This window comes from Leucopleurus acutus (assembly GCF_964270905.1).
Source record: "Leucopleurus acutus genome assembly, chromosome: 6".
NCBI lineage: Eukaryota > Metazoa > Chordata > Mammalia > Artiodactyla > Delphinidae > Leucopleurus > Leucopleurus acutus.
The window spans coordinates 92,044,048-92,057,138 of record NC_139149.1 but is presented as its reverse complement, the minus strand read 5'-3'; the positions used below and the strand labels follow the sequence as shown (position 1 = coordinate 92,057,138).

Here is a 13,091-nt window from a genome sequence, read left to right as displayed (position 1 = left end):
ACTCCAATAAAGATGTTTAAAAAAATTATACCTAAGACTACCCAGGGAAGTGAGTAAATTAGTATCTATTGTTAAGTCAGTAATTTATTATAGATGCTAAGAAACAGGTTCAAATGAGCTCATATATAGGTAAACTGCGTCTGTGTCATCTGTGACGTGGAAAGGAAGATAAGCCCTTTCAAAGCAATTGCTTAGCGAACTCTTTAAAGCTTGCTTTTGTCATGCTCATTTTCTGTATGCTGGTTGTGGCTGGAGAGTAACCCTTTAAAAATCGCCCCAGACCGTCTCTTCGGTGCCTTTGCTGTAGGGGGCAGCATTTAAAGCTAGCCCCAAGACCTTCCCCCCACTGCCCCACTGGTGTTACTCCCGTTATCACGCTACATCCTATGGCAAAAGGGAAATGATCTGGGTAGGCCTAATCTTATCACCAGCCCTTAAAAAGCAGAAAGTTTCTCTTGAGAGGGGCAGACAAATCTGAAGTCTGAGAAGGACTCAAGGCATCCCTGCTGGCTGGACAACTGCGGGGCCCTGTAAGAGGGAATACAGGTGTCTTCCAACAGCAGAGAGTGGCCCCTGGCTGACGGTCAGGAAGGAAAGGGGACCTCAGACCTAAAGCGGCCTGGTGCTGGATTCTGCCAAAACCCTGAATGAGCTGAGAAGTGGATTTTTCCCCATATCGTTCCAGTAAGAGCTCAGACCAACTGACATCTTGATTTTGGCCTTGCAAGACCCTGAGCCGACAGATAGCTGAGCCTGCCCAGATTTCCGGCCTACAGAACCATGCGATGATAATAAACGCATTCAGTTTTAAGCCTCTCAGTTTGTGGTAATGTGCTATGCAACAGTGGAAAACTAATACTGATACACTTGTAATATACTTGTTTCTGTGTTACTACCTAAAGAACGGTTAATTTTTTTTCATGAGCAACTACATTAGGACTGTGGAAGTGAAGTGGTATTCTTCTCATTTTCTTTTCGTAAAAACAATGGAGCCAATTTTGTTGTGAATAATTACAGCCAGCCAATGAGGCTAGTCTTCCACTCCATCTTTTGAATATTAAATACACTGGAATATTTAAGGCCACAGAATTTCAAATGTCAGAGCTCCATCCATAACTCTTTGTGGAATTTTTGGTAAGTCAGTTTTGGAGAAGTTAATTGACTTATCCTTATAAAAGGGAATAGAAAGCATCAACACTGTGTACTGTAAAGAGAGAGAATCAAGTGGCCCTTGAAGGAAATTGACTGCTCTTCTCTCCTCTAGTCACAGGAAGGCACTAGTGACATAACCAAGTGGGTGCAGAAGGGAGGGTGTAAGTCATGTATTTCTCCTTGTAATGTTCTTCCCCCTCAGACTTTCAGGAAACCATCATCAAAGCACTGGGGGCTGTTTCTCACCGGCAGTTTGTCACTGCTCCCTATTCCACTGCTTCCCATCCCTTCAGATTAGATGCACGCGGGCACTTCAGCAGAGAGTCTACCCAAGGCTTTGGGCTATGTTCTGCTTGCCTCGGTTGGCAATGTAGTGCAAGATTAGGAACTAAACATAGGTTGAACTTAATGAATAACAATCTCACTCCCCCTCTCACTTGCTGGTGCACGTTGGAAAAGTCCTCCCTGGACTGAGGGGTTGCAGCGAGTCCCCTCACCAACTGAGCAAGATGGGGCTGGAGAAGTTGGTGCCTGTGATGGGAGTAAACATAGAATTTTAGGCTAACAATATGGCCAAATGGGATGGAGAAGCAAAGACATCGATGCAGAAAGACGGCTTCCCCACCTCCACCCGTGGGGAGGAACGTCTCCTTCCAGCTGATTTTAGATGACAATGGAAAAGGAAAGCCTATCACTATATAGTGTCCTGCATCTACCACCCCCACTCGCTCTATCCCTGGTACACAGACATCCCCCCGGCCCCGCTAATGCTCCCACCCGCCAACGCCCACCCGGGCCTCATCTATCCAGCCCTTCCCTGACACAGGGCAGCTCAATTCCTCTGCTTCTGTACCCAAGAATCTGGTGACAGGGCTAACTTCTTGGAACTTTGTTTAGGGCTGAACCCTGGTGTCAACTGACCTTTCCATTCCTGAATCCCTCAGTCCCCTCTCTCAGCACTCTTGAGTCCTGTCTGATAGAGAATCTATCAATTCTAGCATTAGAATAAAATTTTGTAGTTTATGTTTGTTATGTAGCTTCTGAAATGAAAGTAAAAATAAACCCAGCTCTTTACAAACAGGAAAATAATAAAAGAATGCTTAGCTGAAATTGCAGACATTTCATGTCTCGTAAAAAAAAGCTAATAAAAACGTGGATCACATTTTCATATTCACTAAATTAGCCCTTTTACAAAAGATTTGTTTACTGCTGGGTTAAAACTGCCACAGAAGCTCGGCAAGCTACATGTAAATGTGTGTTTAGCAATCACGGTAGAATAATAATACTAACAATTATTATTATTATTGTCATCACCATTATTATTATTTAGAGTACTGAGCACTATTTATCTAAACAACTTAGGGAATGCTTGCAGTTTCAGCTGAGTTTGGATAAGTTATCTGTAAATAAAAACTGGGTTTTAGAGATTTTCATCTTTCTGGTGGATACATATAGCTTATGGCTGTGGCTATTTCTGCCGATGGGATTACCTGGTGAGGACCTCTACGCTGTATAAAAGGGCCTGCAGGGATGTCGCAAGAGCAGCCATGGCGGCGATCTCCTCTCGGGCAGCGGGTCCTGTCTCCACTTGCGACGTTTGCCTCTTTAGCTTTTGTAGGTAACATGGCACCAAAGCTTCCAAGACCATCAGCATCTGAAGACTTTAATCAACAGATAGAAAAACAAATCACGTTTTTACATCCTACTTGATATTCTGGAGCATGGAGAAATGAAAAGCCTCTAGAGAGTTGGAAAACTCTGAATCCCCTTCCCACACCACCCAAGTCAAGAGTAATTAAAGCTGCTGGAAATATCTACCAACACTAATTAATTAGTTAATTAAGCATCGGATAAAAGGTGATAAAATTCTGCATTTAGGAAGAATATTATCTACTTGGGAGAGTTAGCATATATACAATTGGTTGAAAGAACAATATAATGGTGACAGGTAGAGCTATTCAGTCAATCAGAGAAACAAGCTTCACAAAAATCAACAAAGCTTCCATTCAGTAATTTGTAACAAATCTGAGACAAAATAAAACCCTTCTTGGGCTTCCCTGGTGGCGCAGTCGTTGAGAGTCCGCCTGCCGATGCGGGGGACGCGGGTTCGTGCCCTCGTCCGGGAAGATCCCACATGCCACGGAGCGGCTGAGCCCGTGAGCCATGGCCGCTGGGCCTGCGCGTCCGGAGCCTGTTGCCCCGCAACGGGAGAGGCCACAACAGTGAGAGGCCCGCGTACCGCAAAACAAACAAACAAACAAAATAAAACCAAAATAAAACCCTTCTTTAGGAATCTGGCTTCTTAAAGCTTAAGCAAGTTTACAGCAAGAGTCTGGTCTGGAAACAGTCACTGTGATATAGGTATGAAAATGGCTGCTTACTAGGGTGAATAATTTAAAAATTCAGCTATATTTTGCTATCAAGAGACATTAAATATAAGTATATAGAAATGTTGAAGGTGAAAGTAAGAGCAAACACCAAAAGAATGCTGATGTAACTATTATGTCAGACAAAACAGACTTCAAGGTAAGTTAAAGATGGAAATTTCATAATTGTAAAAGGACATATTACCAGACATCAGACTTTTTATAAAACTATCATAATTAAGACAGTATAATATTGGTGCAAGGATAGACAAATAGATATGTGAAACAGAATAAGGAGTCCAAAACAAATCCACAGATACTTGATTTATAACAAAGATGACACTGCAATGCAATGGGGAAAGGCTAGTCTTTTCTATAAACGGTGCTTGGGTCTATTGCCTATTAGATATCTCTATGGGAAAAATAAACTTTGGCCCTTACTTTACACCATACCAAAATTAATTCCAGATGGCTTGTTAATCTAAATGTTAAGATAAAAACAAAGAAGCACCTAGCATATAAGGGGATATATTCATAACCTTGGGTTAGCCAAGATTTCATAAGAGGACACAGAAAGCACTAAAAAATAGGAAAAAGGTGATACATTGGACTGTATTAAAATGAAGAGCTCTGTTCATCAAAAGACAACCTTAGGGGAGTAAAATTATAAGCCACAGAGTAAGAGATGTTATTTGAAATACAAGTAGCCAGTGGTGTGCTGGAATGGCTAAATAACCAGTCAAGAAGGCCTACTGGACAACCCTCAGGATGGGAGAAAATATTTATAAATGAAGCAACTAACAAAGGATTAATCTCCAAAATATACAAACAGCTCATGCAGCTCAAGATCAAAAAAACAAACAACCCAATCAAAAAATGGGTGGAAGACCTAAACAGACATTTCTCCAAAGAAGACATACAGATGGCCAACAAACACATGAAAAGATGTTCAACATCACTAATTATTAGAGAAATGCAAATCAAAACTACAAAGCAGTATCACCTCACGCCTGTCAGAATGACCATCGTCAAAATATCCAAAAACAACAAATGTTGGAGAGGGTGTGGAGAAAAGGGAACACTCTTACACTGTTGGTGGGAATGTAAACTGATGTAGCCACTATGGAGAACAGTATGGAGGTTCCTTAAAAAACTAAAAATAAAACTACTATATGACCCAGCAATCCCACTACCGGGCATATATCCAGAGAAAACCATAATTCAAAAAGATACACGCACCCCAAGGTTCACTGCAGAACTATTTACAGTAGTCAGGACATGGAAGCAACCTAATTGTCCATCAACAGAGGAATGGATAAAGATGATGTGGTACATATATACACTGGAATATTATTCAGCCATAAAAAGGAATGAAATTGGATCATTTGCAGAGATGTGGACAGACTTAGAGACTGTAAGACTTCACTTCATACAGAGTAAAGTAAGAGAGACAGAGAAAAACAAATATTGTATATTAACACATATGTGGAATCTAGAAAAATGGTATAGATGTTCTTATTTGCAAAGCAGAAATAGAGACACAGACATAGAGAACAAACGTATGGATACCAAGGGGGAAGGGGGGGATGGGATGAACTTGGAGATTGGGATGGGATTAACAGATATACACTACTGATATTATGTGTAAAATAGATAACTAATGAGGACCTACTGTATAGCACAGGGAACTCTACTCAATGCTCTGTGGTGACCTAAATGTGAAGGCAATCCAAAAAAGAGGAGGTATATGTATAGCTGATTCACTTTGCTTTACAGCAGAAACTAACAACATCATAAAGCAACTATACTCCAATAAAAATTAATTTAAAGAAAAAGGCCTACCGTAAGCATCTCTTTCCAACACCACATTCAATGATGTCATTCTGGTATTTTGTATTCAGCAATTGCTACATATTGGCAAATTGGCAATGCTACACATTAGAAACTCTTTCTCCCAGAGAGTTGGTTGTTAAATGTTTACCAGCAACACCACTCTATATAAGTTAAAATGTATTTATATCACACTCTTTAAAAAAAATTCTATATATCAAATAAAAATTACTGATAATCTCATTTAAAAATGGGTAGAATACTTCAATAGGCCCCTTGCAAAAGTAGATATCCAAATTCCAGTAAACAATCTGAAAGGCTTCCAAACCTTTTAAGTTGCTGGAGGGAAATGGAAATCAAAACCACAATGAGATATCACTATAAGCCAACAAAAACAGTTAAAATAAAAAAGACTGACAATGCAAAGTGTTGATGAGGCTGTAGAGTACTGGAACACCTATACACTGCTGGTGGGAGTGAAAACTGATACAAGCCCTCTGGAAAACTTTTTGGTAGTATCTACTAAAGCAAAACATATACATACTCCATGATCTAGCAGAGCATTTCTACCCACAGAGGCGCATATATATGTGCACACAAAGACATATACAAAAATGTTCACTGCAGCATTATTGGCAATAGCTTCAAACTGGACACAACACAAATGTCTGTCAACAGAAGAAGAAATACACAAATTGCAGCATAGCCATACAATAGAATATTACAGACAAATGAAGAACTACTGTTATACATGATTGCGTGGATGAATCTCATGAAATAATACTGAATAACAGAAGTCAGACATTAAAAAATACCTACCATATTATTTCATTGTAGTTGAGTTCAGAAACAGACAAAGCTGACTTGTGATGTTGGAAATCAGGATAGTGGTTCTTTTATCTGATTTTTCAATTTGAGTGGTAGTTACACTGATGTGTTAACTTTGTATACATTCATTAAACTATAAAATTACAATATGTAAAAACTTTCTTGTATGAATATTTAAATAAAATACATTATTTAAAAAAAATTTAAGCACAACAGGGACTTGGTATTACAAATGTTGAAGTCTTGTAAGAATTGAATTTATTCCCATGAAGCATATCCTAGGGAACAACTACTTAAGAGATCCTGGCTCCACGCAGGAATTAAGAACAGTTCTGGCTTAAACAGAGCAGAATAAGGTATTAGGGAGGTTTTTGAAAAATTTTTTAATTTAGCTTAACAGTATTGGGCTCTGGCTTTTAACTCACAATGACAAGAGAATTTGATTGTGAACTCTAATTCCTTTTGATTTCAATGTGTTTGGATTTTAACTTGAAAGTGTCTTTCATATCTCATTGGGAATTTGATAATGCGAGGATGTTTTAGTCAAATTTAGGGCTTCTCTATGCTGTTAGCATTTTAATATTAGAGAATCTTTATACATTTTGTCATTGCAGTGTCTTCATGTTATCACTTAATCGCACTGCAGAATCTCTGATACACCCTAATAACATGGCACTGGATATGCTTGGAGCGGAAAATAGAAGAGGGGGTATTTTGACACTTAGGAATCGAGTGGACTTGGAGTTAAGTTAATGTAAGGTTTTGATCCATTTTTGAACCTTTTATGGAGCTGTGATATTATAGGAGGAGCCTAAGGAAAGTAGGATGAAGACCGTCCTGAGAGAGGGTAGATTTGCCCTCCTGAGGCAGGGTTGACCAGGGGCATAGTGTTTAATCCCCATTGCTTAAGACAGAATAAGGTGGGAATGTTGGGGATGGGGGTGGCATATTTTATTCATTCCTTATGTTTCCTTCCAGCAGAGAGAGTTCAGTCAATATCAATCCCGGTTCCTCTTTGCCCTTTTACTCATTCAGTTCTGGAGAAGACAAAGACTTACCTGAGGGGCAAATTGATATAGACATACTGGGCAAAATCAGCTCAGCTCTTTTCCTTTTCCTGGAAAAGCCTGCCAACAGGGCTTCTATCCTCTGCTGTGAGTTCTCAGGGCAGTCCTGTTTCAAGCCTGATTCCCCTACTTAATCTTTCTCAGCACTAAAGGTGATATTTCAACCTCCCTTCTGCCTGCCTTCATTTATTTAGAACATGGGCAAGAAAGAAGTCACTCTTCACTGGATCCTTCCAGAAACCTCAACTCTTATAACTGACAGCGTTTCAGGAGTTTCTGAGAAAGGATAAAGAGGACCCTGCAGATGGCTGTGATATTCAGCTCAGGCAAGGAGAGCAGAGAGTTCCACCAGAGGCTGTGGTAAGAATAAACTGTATGCATTTTCTTCAGGTGGCTTCTCATGTTTACAGACTTGGTAGGTAAGAGGCAGGATGAGGTAAGGTGACTTGGCTCAGCGCCTCGAGATGGCTGAGCAACAGATTTCATAAGGGAAAACTTCAAAATAAATTGCTCTGGGACCGGAGGCAGGAGAGGTTATTTGCAGTGGGGGGACCGGGAAATGCACTGTGGAGATGGGGCAGAGGTCACCCTGCTTGTCAGCGGGATGTTCTGACCCTACCATCTGCTCTCTCTGTCCCAGCGGTGTGTGAGGAGATAGTGCATAATGAACAAACTGATGGAAGAATATTAAATAATGGTATTACACTCTAAGATTAATCCCGAATAATAAAGCAGTCTGGGAATACCTGACCAGTTGTCTGCTGCTTTTTTCATTGATTACTTTAAAAATACAAATTCCCAGTCTTTTATCCAATTCATAATAACTATTCTGAAAGAATTTTTGATATAAAATAAAACTGACAATTGTTAAAACACCACTGAGTAGAATTTGTTATTTAATAAACATCCTGCTTCAGATGTTTATTCTACATTAAGAAACTACATCTTATGGGCACCGTTGAAATTTGACTTGGGGAAACTGCAGTAATGATCAAAACCTGAAACACAAAAGCTCAAAATGACAGAAACTCTAATGAGCAAAGTTTGATACAGACCAAGATAAAATAAGTCCTCCCCTAAAACTTAATCAATGAATGTAAACTTTATTATAAATTTTACATAGAAAGAAAATAATTTCAATGAAAAGAACTTTGATAAAATGAAAAGTTGAAAGTGGCTTATTTGCAACATAAACTGACTGAGGAATTAAACTGGCATAAATAAATTAGAAAATAATCCCTTAATGAAAATTTATAGGTATAATTAAGATGTTTGTATTTATAAAGTCGTAGTCAAAATATCCTTGGGGTCAAAATATCCACTGGGTTAAAATAGTAGAGTTGCAATAGTTGGGTCAATATTTTTCTACACTAATTGAAAACCAGAAGTAGATTTAAGGAGGAATATGAGAAACTGATAAGGAGATTTGATCAAACAGAGAGAATTCAGAATTTTAAGTAATGTGGAAATCTGTAAGCCCCAAGCAATCTTTAGATCCCAAGTAGATCACTATGCTTTACTTTCAGATCAGTTATACATTTCTATCTAGTGTTCCATAAATCACCCGATCTATAGATGTTTCAGGATAGGCTTGACTATTAGGTTAGAACTGGACTGGTATGAATAGACAAACGCTAGTTCTCTGTTTGTTTCACCAGGAGAATCACTAGTCATCTTCCCTTTCACTTCAAGCCTGAGTCAGAGTCACAGCTCACCCTGAGCACATGAGATCAACAGCTGGTCCCAGGAGGTAGGACCAATGCGGGTGACTCTGCGTTAGATCAGAGCCAGCAACCCTGAGTTCACACTCAGATAAGATTTATATTTTATTCCCGTGTGACAGGAGTTTGTAGTCTCAGTTCTTTGAATTTACATTAGAAAGGTGATAACCTACCTACATCTGGCAGTCTTAACAGAGGAGCAATACCCTGGAATAATTTATTAGCCCATCCTTCTCTCAAAAGAAAGAAAGTTGAGGCAAAAACTGTGATATGTTTATGACTAATCCATATTTTTATTTTCAAACTATTTTCTCACCACAAAGGCCTATGCAAGAAGAATTACAAATGAGAGAAATAGGAACATGGAAACAGTTGGCTGTTATCTGATTCATTCATTTTATAAATTTATATTGTTATATCATATATGGAATACAGCACTATATTAGGCGTTGGAAGATATATCACATATACTAAGAATATGGTAGAATACAATCGAATGCTTTGTTTATGGGTTAGATATTACAAGAAAAAATCAAAGTAGATTGAGAAATTAAGAGGGAGAGATTTCCTAATGTTGAATTGAGGAAGAGGAGGGAAGGCCATAGGGCTGGTTAAGCCAGAATTATGGAACATTTGGAAGGAATGCAGCTCTTATCTTTAAGCATGTACATTACATAAAAAGGGGTTACCCATAATTCATTTGAATTATTGTCTCTGCCTTTAGAATACCTATTTTAATAGAGAGATGAGGCTGATTTTCATTTCACATATTTTATATATATATATATATATATATATATACACACACACACAATATATATATATGTAAATAAAATCAGGTCAGAGCCAACATCCTAGAACTGGAAATAACACTCGCCATGGTGAGTCCTTTGGATTCCTTGCACTTGGCAAAATGACAGGGAAGATTTCTCTTCCTGCTCTTTGTGTGACACAAGTTCTTATTGCTCCTTGAAATGAGTTTTCTTAAGTAGCTTAAATGTCTTTTCTGAAATTTTATTTGCTGTTAATTTCTGTTACATGTGAGGATATTTCCTAAACAAGACTAAAACATCTTAGCCACTTCACAATTTCCAAATTAGGGGATTTCAAATTGATGAAGATTTACTATATTTTTCATAACCTCTGCTATGACAAGTTCCCTAAATTTAGTTTTTGAAAACATACTTGCCGGAACATTACAGGCTAATCTTAGCAAACATAACCTTTGTAGTCGCTCAATTTTATTTCCTTTGCCATACTTACTTATTACAAGGCATGGAATAAAAGGCTGCAGTTACCTTCTGAATGACTCAGGAGCATACGCCACCACAGTAACACAGAGCTTAATGGCTTCACTTATAGAGAAAGTCAGGTCTTCGTTTCCATAGCAGAAATCTGAAGGGACAGAAGGGCAAGGCACACAATCAGAGTGGATTCCACCAGGGATAAAGAAGAATTTATTACTCCTAACACTTTCTTTCCAGTTATATTTTGTAGGCATTTCCTTGTTAGACTTTATTCCTAAACTGTGAACACTTAATATCCTCATCTAAAGGGACTAAAAATTCTGTTCTATTTTTGAATAATCAGATGACAAATAAAAGTGCTTTATTTTGGTAGTTTAAAAAAACTCATCTAGTAGAAGGATATTTGGATGCTCTAAGGTAAGACATGAGACTTCATCTTTGAATACCTCTAATTGTAGACATTCCATGATAATAAAAGCCTGTCTTAAAGGGTTATTCACTTAGAATTGCCCAGGAAAACCCAATTTTCTGAAAACTACAGTGGTCTATTGAGCCCCCCTTTTAATACAATTTTCATGGCAGAGAATCCTTTACATTTTAAGATTTACAAGAAATTTAAGAAAAACAGGAGATAGGAAAATGTACTTATTTAATTTATACCACCGTTCCACTTATTTTTGCTATTTTGATTTAGCTCAAAATATTCAGTATAAGGTCGCTTAAAAAAAGAAAGATTACAAAAAGAAAAAGAATGCCAAGGCAAGTTTTGCTTTTACCTAATGACTTAAGAGGCTTCTCAGCTTTGACCAGCTCTAAGATGTCTAGGATGTCCGCGGTCTCCCCCTCCAGCGACTGCAGCAAGTCAAACAGGCACTGAGCTGACACGCCTTTGCTGGACCCAGTATTGGCAGCATCCTGTACAAAGAAAAGCCATTTTAGGCCATCATTAAAAAGTTTACAAATAACAAATTCTGGAGAGGGTGTGGAGAAAAGGGAACCCTCATACCCTGTTGGTGGGAATGTAAGTTGGTGCAGCCACTGTGAAAACAGAATGGAGGTTCCTAAAAAAAACTAAAAATAGAGTTGCCATATGATACAGCAATCCCACTCGTGGGCATATACCCAGAGAAAACTCTAATTCAAAATGACACATGCACCCATATGTTCATAGCATCACTATTCACAGTAGCCAAAACAGGGAAACAACCTAAATGTCCATCGACAGATGAATGGATAAAGAAGATGTGGTACCTATATACAATGGTATCCTACTCAGCCATAAAAATAATGAAATAATGCCATTTGCAGCAACATGGATGGACCTAGAGATTATCATACTAATTGAGGTTAGAAAGAGAAAGACAAATACCATGTGATATCACTTATATGTGGAATCTAAAATATGACACAAATGAACTTACCTATGAAATAGACTCACAGACACAGAACAGAATTGTGGTTGCCAAGGAGGGTGAAGGGGGATGGATTGGGAGTTTGGGATTAGCAGATGCAAACTATTATATATAGAATGGATAAACAACAAGGTCCTACTGTATAGCATAGGGAACTATATTCAATATCCTGTGATAAACCATAATGGAAAAGGATATAAAAAAGATGTATATATATATATATGTATAACTGAATCATTGTGCTGTACAGCAGAAATTAACACAACATTGTAAATCAACTATACTTCAATTAAAAACAAAAGAAAAGCCATTTTAGTTTATTAATTCCTACATCAGTACTAATATGGTTTGATCAGAAATACAAGTTTCATAAACACTGCCACTGATAACAATATCTAGGCAGTATTCAGCTTACAGAATTCTGCATCCAACCATGCTATTGTATGGACTGAACACCTGAGTTTTAAGGGATCTATTAAATGCTAATCTAGTACAAAAGAGATATTTGTGGAAACTCATAAAAATACAGCAACATGTGAACTGCCAGTAAAGTTCATGCCTATGTTTTCTCTGGTCTATGATAATGGGAATCAGCATTCCCCCGCAAATTTCCATAATGGATTGGTTGAATACATCAAATATGTTTGAGAAACAGATGAATTTTTTTGACAACCCTGGGAATTTTACAGGTCTTAGTTGATAATCTATCTCCAGAATGGAGATACTTACCGTCTCAAATCTCTGTAAAATGACTTTGATTCATTCATTAAAACAACAAATCCTCCTGGGCATATATCCAGAGAAAACTCTAATTCAAAAAGATACATGCACCCCAATGTTCATTGCAGCACTATTTACAATAGCCAGGACATGGAAGCAACCTAAATGTCCATCGACAAAGGAATGAATAAAGAAGATGTGGTATATACATATAAAATGGAATATTACTCAGCCATAAAAAGAATGAAACAATGCCATTTGCAGCAACATGGATGGACCTAGAGATTATCATACTAAGTGAAGTAAGTCAGAAAAAGAAAAACAAATATCATATATTAATGCATATATGTGGAATCTAGAAAAACAGTATAGATGATCTTATTTGCAAAGCAGAAATAGAGACACAGATGTAGAGAACAAATGTATGGATACCAAGGGGGAAGGGGTGGTGGTGGGATGACTTGGGAGATTGGGATTGGCATATATACACTACTACGTATAAAATAGATAACTAATGAGAATCTACTATATAGCACAGGGAACTCTACTCGATGCTCTGTGGTGACCTAAATGGGAAGGAAATCCAAAAAAGAGGGGATGTATGTATACATATAGCTGATTCACTTTGCTCTACAACAGAAACTAACACAACATTGTAAAGCAACTATACTCCAATAAAAATTTAAAAAAAAACCTCATTAAATTCCTACTATGTGCCAGGCACCATTTTGTGCACTGCAGTTACAGC

The 13,091-nt window shown here is 38.0% G+C and overlaps 1 protein-coding gene across 5 annotated transcripts in view; it reads right to left on the bottom strand.

Annotated features, from left to right (window-relative positions):
* The window catches only part of UNC80 (unc-80 homolog, NALCN channel complex subunit), a gene marked incomplete at both ends in the record, with an annotated part of 242,147 nt that overhangs the window by 36,965 nt on the left and 192,091 nt on the right, over positions 1-13,091 (bottom strand). For all 5 annotated transcript variants that reach the window (XM_082840708.1, XM_082840711.1, XM_082840709.1 and 2 more), the window contains 3 exons: positions 2,643-2,813; positions 10,263-10,359; positions 10,988-11,126. In XM_082840708.1, the coding sequence (XP_082696834.1) occupies positions 2,643-2,813; positions 10,263-10,359; positions 10,988-11,126 (407 nt within the window). The remainder of the gene's footprint in view (positions 1-2,642; positions 2,814-10,262; positions 10,360-10,987; positions 11,127-13,091) is intronic.